This window comes from Symphodus melops (assembly GCF_947650265.1).
Source record: "Symphodus melops genome assembly, chromosome: 18".
Lineage (NCBI taxonomy): Eukaryota > Metazoa > Chordata > Actinopteri > Labriformes > Labridae > Symphodus > Symphodus melops.
Window position 1 is genome coordinate 17,559,191 of NC_136708.1, and position 13,574 is coordinate 17,572,764.

The 13,574-nt window shown below is 44.3% G+C and overlaps 1 protein-coding gene across 3 annotated transcripts in view; it reads right to left on the reverse strand.

The window, feature by feature from the left end:
* ash1l (ash1 (absent, small, or homeotic)-like) overlaps positions 1–13,574 on the reverse strand; it is a 30,877-nt gene that overhangs the window by 3,128 nt on the left and 14,175 nt on the right. For 2 of the 3 annotated variants that reach the window (XM_079367549.1, XM_079367550.1), the window contains exons 5-26: positions 12,749–13,418; positions 12,397–12,570; positions 12,174–12,268; positions 11,235–11,308; positions 11,027–11,072; positions 10,667–10,775; positions 10,268–10,474; positions 9,949–10,095; positions 6,658–6,766; positions 6,376–6,525; positions 5,974–6,041; positions 5,495–5,661; positions 5,140–5,292; positions 4,918–4,972; positions 4,259–4,391; positions 2,794–3,063; positions 2,303–2,389; positions 2,092–2,182; positions 1,741–1,879; positions 1,438–1,610; positions 1,151–1,317; positions 252–735 (exon numbers count right to left, since the gene is read on the reverse strand). In XM_079367549.1, coding sequence (XP_079223675.1) covers positions 252–735; positions 1,151–1,317; positions 1,438–1,610; positions 1,741–1,879; positions 2,092–2,182; positions 2,303–2,389; positions 2,794–3,063; positions 4,259–4,391; positions 4,918–4,972; positions 5,140–5,292; positions 5,495–5,661; positions 5,974–6,041; positions 6,376–6,525; positions 6,658–6,766; positions 9,949–10,095; positions 10,268–10,474; positions 10,667–10,775; positions 11,027–11,072; positions 11,235–11,308; positions 12,174–12,268; positions 12,397–12,570; positions 12,749–13,418 — 3,768 coding nt within the window. The remainder of the gene's footprint in view (positions 1–251; positions 736–1,150; positions 1,318–1,437; positions 1,611–1,740; positions 1,880–2,091; positions 2,183–2,302; positions 2,390–2,793; positions 3,064–4,258; positions 4,392–4,917; positions 4,973–5,139; positions 5,293–5,494; positions 5,662–5,973; positions 6,042–6,375; positions 6,526–6,657; positions 6,767–9,948; positions 10,096–10,267; positions 10,475–10,666; positions 10,776–11,026; positions 11,073–11,234; positions 11,309–12,173; positions 12,269–12,396; positions 12,571–12,748; positions 13,419–13,574) is intronic. The other variant, XM_079367551.1, reaches the window with a different exon arrangement.

A 13,574-nucleotide genomic window follows, 5' to 3' on the forward strand; every position in this document is an offset into this window, starting at 1 on the left:
GTAACACGAAGTAGGAGGAAGTGACTTGGACAATGTAGCAGGTCTCCGAAGTGAAGATCCCATCTGTTGGTCTAAAAAAAAAATCTGACATGTAGACTGTTCTTCCTCCTTATTCTGTGTATTTTTCAGTTTCTTGCTCTAACATGAAGTTAATGCTTTAGTAATAGTGCAAAATGGTGAAATCAAGCATGTTTCAAGGATGTGTCAAAGCAAGTGATATGATGGTATCCCTTGTTTCTCTGTTGACCTACCCCCCTGCTTTGTTCCCGGTCCCTCACCATTCTTGCCCGGGGTTCTGTGCAGCAGATCGAGCAGGATTTTGTTGAGTCGCTCCCTCTGGGCCTCCCTCCTGCCCAGAACCGGGTGATGCAATGGCGAGGAGGCAGAGGAAGAAGGGAGCTCGAGCATCTCTCCTATCCTCTCTGTTGAACTCTCCTCCAGCTCCTTTCGCTCCTCAATTTCCCGCCCTTCCTCTTCGTCATCCTCCTCCTCGTCTTCGTCCTCTTCTTCCTCCCCTTCCCGCTCTGCTCTTCTGGGCTTGACGGACAGAAGTTCAGGATCCTCTGGCGCCGCGTCCATCTCGTCCTCCACTCCTCTCCCTTCCTCTCCCTCAGGAGGGAAGTCATCCCCTCGTTCGCAGGAAGAGCCGTCGTCATCGCAGCTTCCTTTTGGTCGCTCGCTCTTCCAGGCAGAGCGGCCGCCGTTCCTCTTGTAGTTGTCAGGAACATAGTGAGGCTGCAAAAAAGGCAGAATTAGACCGTGCACGAGCATAAACTGACTTGTCACACACTTCTCTTGAAGCTCTATAGTTTTAAAGAAATCTCTTGAATTTTGAGTTTAAGTGGCAAGGAAAGGATTTGAGTCAAAGCTTTCTAACTGAAACCCGAAATCAGTTACGTGGGTTTGTTTTGAAACAGCAACAGAAAGTCAGTGTGGTGTCTCTCGTGTGTTTCGGGTCAACCCCACCTTCTTCCACTGTGCTGAAGTTTGCCTGGACACTCTGTACAAGATCAGGAGCTGAGAATAAATGTGCTCTGCGCTGTAATATTAACCTTCACTCTTAAAATATCTTTCTCTGTTCATAAATCAGTAACAGATCCCCAGCGTGGCAAACATCCCCCCCACCCCCCCCACCCCCCACCGCTCTCACCGAGAAGTCCCTCTTGGGCGCGAGCCGCTTGGGAAAGTGGTTGAAGGCATATGGCTTGGTGCAGACTGGGTAGCGGTTACGGTGGATCTTGTAGAACAGGTGAGCCGACTTGTCCAAGCGGTAATCACAGATGTATACGTCCTGCTCCTTTACGTTCTTAGGCCGTCCTGCAGGGAGAACGCACTTTGTATCAGACAGCTAAACTGTTATGGTCTCTTTAATCTGCTGAAAATGTAAACTCATTTATCTAAACCGGCATGTTGAAGTTTACATGTGCTTCCCCTCACCTTTGCAGTAAGTGTACAGATCGAGGACACAGCAGGTTCCGACCACTGCCTCCAGCGGGATGATCTCGTAGAGCGGCATGCGGAATAACTCATTCTGGTAGAATCGCCGTGATGGAGAGTGATGCGTCTCATGAGGACGGAAGTAGTGGTGACCAAAAGCAAACCTCTCACCCCTTCAGAGTTCAAGTGAGGACAGGAAAATCAAAGAAAGCAATGCAACACAATGAGCAACAATAACAATTCCATTCAAAAACATTGCAGAGTGAATCAGGTTATTTCAAATACAACCCGTGATGAACATACTTTTCATTCTTCCAGAGTTTTTCGATTCGGAAGATGTCGAGTTTGTCTCGGTTGACGTGAGACAAGAGATGGTATGACTGTCTGATCGGCTGGCCCTCAGGTGATCGTCTGCTGTCTCTCATTAGATACACACAGTCACCTGCACACGAGACACAATGGAAACATTTAACACAATCACAAGAAGCTGACAGCTTGATAGAAAAGCCTTCTGACAGGTCAAACACACATGTAATAACTGAAATAAGAGTTTCAAGGTAGCAAATAAGGTAAAAGAAGTCTTTCAAGGGAGAGAAGAGATTCTCCTTAAAGCATTTTAAGCTCATCACTGTTGGGAGGGGGGTGGGCTGTTACCTTGATGTAGCAGCAGCTCATCTCTGAGTAGGCAGATGTAGTAGATAGAGCCAGCCTGGGCGTAGCTCGGCTGGGGGATCATGGGAACTTCCTGTAACAACAATCATATATAGGTGAGATGAGATGCGAGAGGTTGGTGATGATTAAAAACCAAACACTTCGGATACTAACTGTACGGATAAAAGAAAATGTTTGGAGGGGACAGACGTACCCTCTCTATGGGCCGAGGGTCACACTGCTCACACAGGTAGTGCTCTACTTCAGTCTCCAGCCTCATGCAGTCAAAGTGCTGCCACACCTACAAAGACATAAACAATTGTTGAATCACAAAAAGAGCAAAAGCAAATGAAAAAGAAGGAACATCAAAAAAATAATAAAAAAAATCGACATTTGGTATTGAGAGTGACATCTGTAAAAGAAGAGCAGCAATGTTCTGGGTCTGTTTTACAAGCACAAACACAATAGTAACCATCTCCTCTATTCACTACTGTGGAGGTTTAAATCAATATTCCTCCTTGTTTTCTTTGTCTAAAAATACACACAAAGGATTGCTCTACACTCTCCTTGACAAAGCACTGCTTAGTTGGGTGAAGTCTCAAGAGAAAGTGCTCACTAAAACAGATGTGAGCCTGGGATGAAAAAAGGCATCTCCTTCACCTGCCTTTTCAGTGTTGTTTCTGTATTTGACAGTCTGCGTCTTACCATGCACTTTTCACACTGGATCATCAGGCCTTCATCCTTGTACATTCCACAGATGCAACGGATGATGTCGTCGTCCTTGTCGTGGGAGCCGGGCCCTCCTGCTCCGTGGTGGTGGTGGTCCCGGTCCAGCGAGTCCGAGCTGTCGGCCTCGCTGGCTGTTTCACCGACGATCTCATCAATCTGGACTGCAGCTTCGTGACGAGCGCTGTAGTAGGCTTTCCGCAGCCGACACACGTCCCTGCCTACTGATGACTTCCTGCCGTAATATTTCTGAAGGGGGAAAGAAGGACGGTTGTAAATGCAGCAGCATTGTCATTTTGCCAAAATCAATCGAGGACAAAAACACCTCAAAACAAAGGAGACAAAGAAGACAGAGACCATATAACAAAAGCCAGACTCATGACCCCAGATTTAAACCTGCATCACTCAGTTACTCAGCGAAGACTGAACTACAACAAAAAGGACACTGACAGACGGATTTCATCAGCTGGCCTTCAGTTGGAAATGCCACAGCCCCGACTTCAACAATAAACCACACTCCCTTCACACTTTCTCCTTCGACTGGTATGAAGGGTCTTAGGAGCAGAGTCTAAATCTAATTAAGACATCCACTTCAAACTCCATTGACTGGAAGAGTAAGCTGCTCTGAGAGGTTTCAAGTACCACTTGTTTAAATTGTGAAGCTATACAGATGTAAATCAAAAGAGCCTGCTACATGCTCGCAGCGGATCAGCAGTCACAAAGTTCCGACCCACTCTGAAAGTAATTTGCATCTAAGACGGTGAAAAGAGACGATCAGACTGAGCTAGAGCTGAACAGTATCAGCTTTAATCATTGTGTTGATGCTTTTTTACATTTCATGGGTTCTAAGAAATAAGAACCAGATATCAGAGACTCACATGTGGCCCTTTAATCTGTGTTATTTAATAATAGAAACCGTAGCCGTCATGCCATCAACAAACTGCTCTTTCTAATAACTTTTTACATGAATCAGAGTTTCACAACATTTCGTTTAGTTTGAAGATCTAAACCCGTTTAAACCAGGAGAAACAAAGACTAAATAAAGGTCCTGCCATGTATTATAGTACCTGTTAATTAAAAAAGGCTTTGTGATGCCTGCAAGACAGCACAATTACAACGCGTGTCACTTCACTGGTGAAGAGGAGAATCTTTATGACTTGTAATAATATTATGACAAGGTTTGATAGGCGTGAAGAAAACAGAGAAAGATGAAGGTAGGCGAAGAACAAGGAGTGCAGCCGTCAAGAAAACAACAAAGCAACTGGACATAATTAGATAATTTATCCTCAAAGCAACAGAAATGTTTAAAAGTATTAGCTTCTCGTTTAAGTTCAGGTCCATAGAGGCCACACTTTCGAGAGGTTAATAGACTCAAAGAGAGTGATTTCTTCAGTTTTGGTGACAAGTTGCTAAAGTCTGTTCTCAGTTAACAGCATCCACCTACCTCAGCATTACGAAACACTTTGAGCATGTCGGTGTCGAACGCTTCGACAGTCTTGTAGTGGCCGGTGAGGATTTGCTTCTCGATGGTGCTCAGGTCCAGAGGGTCCGACACCTTCTCATAGTACTGGCTGTTTCTGAGAGCACACAAACACGGCAGGATTAGTCGGCATGACTCATTTAAAAACATACCAAAAACACCAGATGCTTATGAATCCATGACGATGTAACAAGAGGCAACAAAGAAGAGCAACACGCTGCAGATCTTGCGCTCTGCTCCACCTCTTCACCTGTTACTAAGTTGACCTAAAGGTTAGCATTTATAACATCATTTAGCTTCAAACATTCTCTTTAGTAACCAATGGGTGATGTCACGTCCATGTTTTATACAATCTTTGGTTTGCAGATATTCAGGGGTGACAAGTGGAAAATGTAGCAGATGTAGCCAAAGGAAAAAAAAAAGAAAAGAAAGAGTTGTTATTGTTTCGACACAAAGTGCTTACTATCAATACACGGACTGTCACGGCTCAGAAGTGTGGCACAAGATAAAAGTGTAACACGATGTGGGTGCTGCACACTGATTGACCAGATAACACTGGTGTCTGAAAAACGAAACATTATGAATGAACCAGAAAATGCAGTCCGGTTATTACACACTCTTACCTCTTCCTTGAGGGAAGGTTCACCAGCGGAGCAGCGAGTGTCTGGCCAGCCGAATCTGAGGTCAGACACAATAAAAACATTCCTGTCATTGTAGCTCAACAAATGGGATATTATCAGAGGCCCTGACAGACCTCTCGGTGTGAGATCAGGCCAGTGGTCTTAAGAATGACAATAGAGGGCTAAATGTACAGGTTTTGCATATTTCTCAGCACAGACACTTACCTTTGTAGCTGGTGATCATGTCACAGATCTCTTTGAAGATGTGCGCGAGCCGAGCAGTGCGTGTGACTTCTGTGTTTTCCTCAGCGGCGGCGAGTCTCCGTGTGCGGACCGACCGGGACGTCTGCAGAGCCGAGAACTGTGTCAGGAACACGTCTGGAAACGAGGAACAAGCAATTAGAAATCCCATTCTGAAGGATTGAATTTTAACACCGTTAAAACACGTTACACACAAAGCAAATAGTTTTCACCGACACTGGTCCAAACAGAATCTAAACAAATCATTCATTCAGATGTGATTAACATGGCGACGTACTTTACACATCTGTTCTCTGCCTGCCTCAGCCCCTGAACTCACCGGACTTAATGTTGCCGTCGTCTCGGATGACTCCTCCCCAGCGTGTGTATATGGAGAGGCTGCTGGTGTCCCTCTCTCGCTCGCCCTCTCGCTTCAGCAGCTCCTGTTTCTCCCTCATCTTCTCCCAGTTCCTCAAGAGAAACACTCGGTGCTTCAGCACAAAGTTCCTGACGATAGAGGTGGTGGAGACGTGTATGAAGAAAGTGTACGTGTGAGAAAAAACTGCACCGCACACTCAAAAGTGGTTTGCGTTGCTTTTTATACGCGGTATAATTAGACATTTGTTTTCCTTGTTTTAAGCTTGATGCCAGTCTCTCTCTCTCTCTCTCTGTGAATAGTGTGACACTGAGAGTAAAAATAGAAACATTTTCTAAAACTTTCAAATACACTTTGTCAGTAAAGCCGAGTGCAATATTTTCCCGTTTAAAGTTTTCAAGAAATATGTAACTTCGCGTCAATGAGAAAGGGTTTGTATTTACCTCTCCCTGTTGGACATGGGCTTCATGAGATGAGGGTAAAACTTGTTGCTGTCACTCGACTCTTCCTCCTGAAGATGAAGAAAGTTGTTAAAAATGTGACATAAATAAAGACTTCTAAAGCATACATGTTGTATGCTTAAAGGTATTCCACATTACTTTTTTAGGCACCTTGTGGCCCACTTAGAGTACCTCTGAGACACGGACATTTTCATGCCCTACATAGAAACTGCACCTGATATTCAATAAGCCACAGCCAGACTTGGTCGAAACTTTATCAATCCAGGCCACAGCTTCAGCTGGATGACAATATGCTCGACTTTCAAACACAAAACAGCACCAAGGACTCATTCTCAAACATCTCAAGGTTTTTTTTATAGCAAGAGACGGTTCTTTGTCCCTTACTCGTTTCTTGAGCTGGTGTTTCGACTTCCTCTTCTCCTTTAGTCGACCCAGCCGCCGAGTCCCTCCCGTCTTCGGAGGCAGGCCGTTAATACGCTGGCTCTTCCCTCCGATGATTCCCCTGCAGCTCTCGGAGCCACACTTACACACTTGCTGTACAAAGTAGAGGGAAGAAAGTGCAGTCGGTTACAAAGGAGATACAAGCAGCAGCAGCAGAGATCGCTCTTCAAATGAAATGTTTAAAGTGCCGTTCAGTGAGGTGAGAAGTGGGTGATGGTGCCTCACCTGCTCTTCCGTGTTGAAGGAATGGAAGTTGTAGTCGTAGGTGAGCTCAGTGCCGCTGGTGATGTCCTTGAGAGCAAAGAGGCCGATTCTGTACACGCCGTTCACCGACCTAGGAGAGGGGAAGTCACAGGGAAGTCAAGTAAGGAGGTGTGATATTCACATGAATTAGAAGCAGGTCAGTGAAACATGCTTATAATTTGTTGTTCAACATTTGAGAAGTTTTGTGTAAGAGGGGCAGAAGGTAACGGTCCAATTTGATTTCAAAATGCTGAACAAGCCATTTAAGAATGAAATAAATGAACGATGTTGAAAAAGGAGAGGGGGACTCTCCCTGTTCGAACTCAACAAAAAGCAAAGCAGCGCTCCAGATTTTCGCCAGTCTACTGAGAATAAAGCGCTCCTCTCTGTTAGCCGGCTGCTTGATAATTTATTCTTTCTATAGGGGTAAAAAGCTGCTTCAGCGCATTGTCTTCAACCACTACAGCTGTATCTAAGGCCCGGCTGCATGTAATCTCTCTTCTGTGACAAGATGGATGACTCGTCAGGCTTTGTGCTGAAAATCCTCCATCCTTTTGGAGTCTTTTATTTCAGCACAGCCGCTCTACTTTACACACACGCAATTACACAGCCATGTACTGTCCAGTTCTCTAGATTATGAGCTGGAGGACAGATGACAATGTGATAGCCCTCTCTTTTTGAGATGTTCGCTGTCCTTTTGAGGGTTTAATGGGTGTGACACATTTCAACGTCTAGAGGTAAAACACATCTAAAAAAAGGAAAATAAAAGTCTGTTTCCAGTTTTGGAAAAAAAAAAAAAAAAAAAGTCAGGCACAGCCGATGCCAGCTCAGGCTAAATCTCCCGCTGCACTGGATTTAGACATGCTGTGAGAACAAGCCCCCGGGAAACCAGTGAATTGTTTTGGCGTGGTGCGAGGGCCTTTAAGCCATTTAGGTCTCTGAACACTGGCAGGACTGACTGAGGTGATCTCATCAGATTACCATCACACAACCACATTAAGGAGGTTGGGGTTTGGACACCGAGCTTTCTAGTTTACAATGAAGTGCACCTGCTACATGTGTCCCTTTTAAAGCTTGTGTGAGAAAGCCAAACTAGGGCAACATAATACTGCTGAACATACTGTGAGACGACTTATCCCCAACTTGTGTTTAAGTGGTTGAACTGTGTGGCTGATAAATCAGGACCCAGTTTACAGGTATTAAAGTACACACAAAGAGAGGTTTAGAGCCCAAAGACTGATAGTAACATGTGCTCACATAAGGTTAGCCCTGTTCTGTGATAAAATGAGCAAGGAATCAGAAATAACAGAGCTACAGCAGGACTTTTTCCGGCTATATTTGAATCCTACAGTATCCAAGTAAGTCATTCTCGACTTTCTCGTACTTCCATTATTCTTAGTTTGCCTCTTACAGAGTAAGACATTAGCCAGCCCACCCCTATCATCAGCCTCACACACACATAGCAATTAGCTGAACACATTTCGGTAATAGGCTAGTATTTTCCAGTTCGTTAACCATAAATGACGGAAGCATTTAGAAAAACAAAATACAGAATTATCAAGGTGGAACATTTTCCAATTAGCTTCTCTCGCTCTCCTCTCCCAACAACCCAACGAGACTCCCAGCTTCACTTTGTTTTTCAAACTGTCTGCCCCTTTAATAAACTCTGAATGTCAACGTACCCGATAGACTTTAAAAGCTCCCTGAGGAGATTTTAGAGGACACGCACGCACAAGAGCGAATGCAGATGATGAAATAAACTGTCCCACCAATTGTGTAACAGTATTCCATTAATCTTCAGGTGACAGTAACACCACAGTACGCTGCAATGAACCTACACAGATGAGAAAGAAGAAGACTTCTAGCTAATAAACCTGGATATAAACAACTCTTGAGTTTAAGGGTTACATGATCCTCTGTTAGAAGAAGACTTCTTGTCCGCTACAGCTCATCTATCTCCTCTTGAAATCACTCAATATTTAACAACACCACCAATCACAACTTATGTATCAAAGGTTTTCTATCATCGGGAGAGCAGACTTACACACAACCAAATAACCGTCTGCTAAAGATCACAGGAGGCACAGATTTACTCCCAAACCCCATCAGATTACCTGCTCATGTCTTCTTCTCATTGAACTTAGAAACAGAACACACACACGTCCTTATGGGCAACCGAGCATGTGAAATAAACAAGCCAACAACAAGAACATCGAAACGTTCACCACAGAAAAGTGCCCTGCAAACATCTACCTGTCGGTCCCAAAGCTTATTACCTGCATTGAAACATAAAACAACCATGTAGTAGTACCCGCAAAATTAAGGATCATGGCTCACAATTTTTTAATAGTAATCCATTTAGACAACATACGTTTTAGTTTTGAGTTAATGCGTCTATTATGTCACCGATCTGTGACTGGATGTAATGCCATCTGACAGTGGCTTGTGGGTGAGAATTATTAACCATTGAATGAAAAAAAGAAGAAGAAAGCATTGGTGAAAGATGCTAGCATAACGAGTGTGAAGCTTTGACAATCAGAAGCGGAGACAATGGAGACCCTGCAGTTGTCTGTGTGGAACATGAAAAGAGATCCAAACTCTGTCGGGTTCAAACTGACAAACACAAGCTTTCAACAACTTTGCACAGTTTGAGACTGAGGCACCCAAACTAAAGTACATCCAATGAACAATCAACGGCACGCTTTGACACCGAAGGATGGAGTAACTGAAGAGCTCCATGTGGTCAATGAAGAGTCATTTTGCTTGAACTGTCCAACTCGCTCAAGCAGCGAATGTCAATACTCTAATAAGGACTGAATCAACGAGCCCTCACTACCATTGAGGCAACTCGTACTTTGTCTTCAACTATAGTCTTAACACTGAGTCTATAATGTCCTACCAGCAGCTGTCAATCAAAAACAGACAAAGACGTGCCAATCAAGCAGGCTGAAAAGGAGCATGGGGGTCGATAAATGGATTTTCTAATGTAAAAGCACATTTTACATGCCTCAAACCTCAATGACCCACCATGTGTTTTAGTGACACGAATTTTGTTTTGTTTTTGAAATATATCTCCACAGGGACCTTTCACATGTGACACTCTCTTCTTACTCTACTCCTAATGGAGCCTGGCCCAATTATCCGCCCCCCCTAACAACTTTGTGGAAACTGTTCATGCTCGTGCCTGAGAGGGCTTAGCCAAATCTGGGCTTTGGTGAGAACCCAAAAGCTACACAAGGCATCAGGAGGTTTAAAGCTGCCGTGAACACCCACCACTTCTGCATCTCACAGTTGGGTTCGCAGCTGTGGTTTATGAAGCGTGCCTCATTGCCCATTCGGTAGCTGTCGATCACCATGCCGCTATCCAGGTTGAGACAGTATTGGCCACTGTGGGAGAAGTACTGCTCCATCATACGACTCCTGAAACGTCACAGAGGAGAGAGGTGGAACATTCATTTTCATATCGAGATCAAGTCTTGAACTGAGGAAGTGAAACAGGGGTATTCGTTCTAAATGTTTGACAGCTGTGCTCTTATTTTGGTATGTGTGCTACCCAAAAAGATTCTCTGGCCTCATTTTGTCACTGACTCACCTAAACTCCTGTTCGCTGACCACTTCTCCCAGATACTCGATGATGAATTGTCCAGAGCGAAGTGACTCTTTGGTGCGGATACCCCAGCCCTTGCCCTCGGCACGGAAACGCTCCAGACACTGGACCCACTCATGTCTCTGGATGTGCTGGTTGTCACAATGATCAGAACACGGGCAGGTGCTGGGAGAGCACTCCGCAAAACTCATCCTTGGGGAACAAGCAATTTAAAAAAAAAAAAAAAAAAAAGGGAGGTTGAGGGTGCGATTCTTTTGTCCTGAATCATTCCATATCTTACACATTTGTTTTATCACTAAATGAATTAAATCCTCTTACATATGCACACCTAAACCGAAATGGAAACCTGCTTAAAGACAACATAATGCAGGCATTTGCATTTACCTATTCAGGCAATCATCCAGGCAGCCTTTTTCAGTCTGGTCCTCACGAGGTTTACAGCTGCACGTCGTTGTTTCATAACCAGAGAGGGGCTTCACATCCACATAGACATCTGTGACACAAATGGGGGGATTACCGTTTTACATGTCATTATTCACACTATCATGAAGTGTGACCAGCTGTGAAGCCATTAGCTGTTTTTGTGTTTCTCTTTTATCAAAACGCTAACAAAAACAAAACGACTATAAAAGTCCAAGCAACACAGACAACCACAGCGGAGCAACCAAGACATGAAAGCACATGAACTGATCCTGCCATGAATTACATTCTGGCTGCGTCACTGGAACAAAGCTGGATACTTACTCGACCTGATCTTTTTATAAAGAGGGACATCAGGCCTCTTGTAAAGCTGAAACACAAAAAGACAATAGTGAACAAAAAGGGGTTTAAGGACATACAAAAAAAAAAGCCTTTCCTCCATGGTGGCTGTACCTTACAGAAGACTTCTAAGTCACTGAGATTGAGCATGAACAAACTCTCAAAGCTTTTAGTGGTCAATATGATTAGTCACCTGATCGTGTTTCCACAGCCATAAGATGTCGTAAGGCAACTGGAAATCAATGCGCTTCTGTCTCAGGTACTTCCCTTTAAAATGAAAGAGGAAATGAAAAACTTCAAAACATAAACCTTCAAAAGAAAGAGTAATACCTAAACTTGTGTTATTTTCTAAAGGCCTTGCGCTGAAATGCGTCTGTAGGGGTTTTGTACGCTGCTCTTACCCAGATAAAGAAAACTTGAAGGACATTTAGTGTGCTGACTTTTCTGTCTCAATTTCAAAAGACACATCCAAAAGAGTTACACGATCCAAGTTTGAATTCTCAATGACGCACTTTGTGTTTACCTGCTTATAGAAGCTGGTAAACTGTAATAACCACAGGTCAAGTTCTTATGAAACAAGTTGACTCATCTAAATAACTTTGATGAGTACAGCCCTTCATTTGGCTGCAGTTAAAAGAACGTTTGTGGCTTTGACTTTGAGACGTCATATAGAAACTTGGGTTAATGTGGTGAGAACATTTTTGGGTACATAAACTTGTAACACCTATATTACTAATCACTTCTGAGAGTTTACAAGAAAAGGCATCATGGTGCTGTTTAATAGCAGTAAAGAGAGTCTGTCGTTGTTCAATAGATAGTCTTAAAATATGAAATCTGCTGCAGCTGAAGCAGTACTGTAGCTTCTGTAAGATGTTTTTTTTTCGGGGAAGCAAAGCAGTGGGCGGGTCAGTGTTCATGTCATATCATGGATGTGTAACCAATCTATGCCAAAACTTTGCACAACAACACAGATGATCAGAACTAAAAACAGCAGAGGGAACATAAATAACGCAGGTTTATATCCTTTTTCAAAGAGCTGGTTGATAAATTCGGCTGTGATTAAATTTTTTAAAGTAGAGGGTACATTGCCCCCCCCCCCTCCCAAAAAATAAAATTGAATTTTACGACTTACCGACATGTATAGGAGCTGGAAACAATCCATGCTCGTGCTCCCCTGGTATGTATTCAAGCTTCTCTTTCTTTAGCTGCAGAAGCTGACTCCGGGGGCTACAAAGGGTTTGAAATGGTTAAATGCTGAAACAGTTATCAAGCACTACTGCTAAACTGAGTGTTGTACATTGATATCTGAAGTTAACAATTATATGGGGGGGGGGGGGGGGGGGGGGAAGACTTACTCTTCAGTCTTGTACACATCGGAGTAAAGTCCTGCTTTCTGAAACTTCTTCTTTGGGGGTCTGGCTGGTCTCTTCTCCCGTTGGTTGGTTATGGGAATGGGCGGAGCTTCTTCCCTGGTGGCGGTGACTGGAAGTTCGGGGGAACAGGGGTCATCTGGCTTGCTTTCCATTGACCTAAAATAAAAACCATGATTAGTTGGTTTTTTTTGTGGTGATTTCACCATGTAACTGTTCCTTTACACATCAGTGGGGACTTTAAACTTTAGGATTCCCTGTGAATCTCAGTGTCTCACACACAAGATTTTTGCTGTATAAAGATTATTACACAATAGTGGGATAAAAACTTGCTTACCCGTGAAATTGCTGGAGCTCGTCCTGGGTAAGCCAGCTTATTCCTGTCCCTGTTTTGGGCCTTGCCACCTGGCTGCCCAGGATCTCCTCCCTGTCTGGCAGTCTCTCCTCTGGCTCTACTACTTCCCCATCCTCTTCCTCCTCCTCCTCCTCCTCATCTTCTTCCCCATCATTATCCCAGTGCTTCCTCTTCTGACCTTTTTTACGCTGTCCCTGGACCACCGACTCTATAGCATCCGTCACAGTGTCCCCCTCCCAGCCTCTGCCCCCTGCTGGCTGCTCTCCCGCTCTGTCTTTGTGCCGGGTCTGACTCGACTCAGGCACTGGTGGTGGGGATGGTGGCGGGGAGGGTAAAGGATGTTTCCTGGGACGTCCCGGGCCCCTCTTTTTCACCATGTTGTTTCCTGTGCGAGCCTGCCTCTGCAGCTTTTTGGCGCGCAGGATTTTGTTGACGTGGTGCAGGCTGTGTTTGGAAGGCTGTGCCCGATGGGAGTGGTGAGACAGGGAGGCGTCCAGGCAGTAGTCCTGTGAAGGGGAGAGGCAGGAGGAGGCAGAGTTGTGGGAGTGAAACAGGGAAGGTTGGTGATGGTGCTGCTGCCGGTGATGCAGAGACCCTTCAGGCCCTTCAGGGGTTGAGAGTGCAACACCTCTTGTCTGGATACCTAAGGGCCCTAGTGAAAGAAACAGAAAATAAATGTCTCTAATATACCATTAGCTATAGATTTTTTAGTTTTATAAGTTGCATTACAGCCAACAATCAGAAATCTTTGTGATACTTTCCTGTCATTTAACATAGTGATAAAAGTGAACACCGTACCACTGATGTC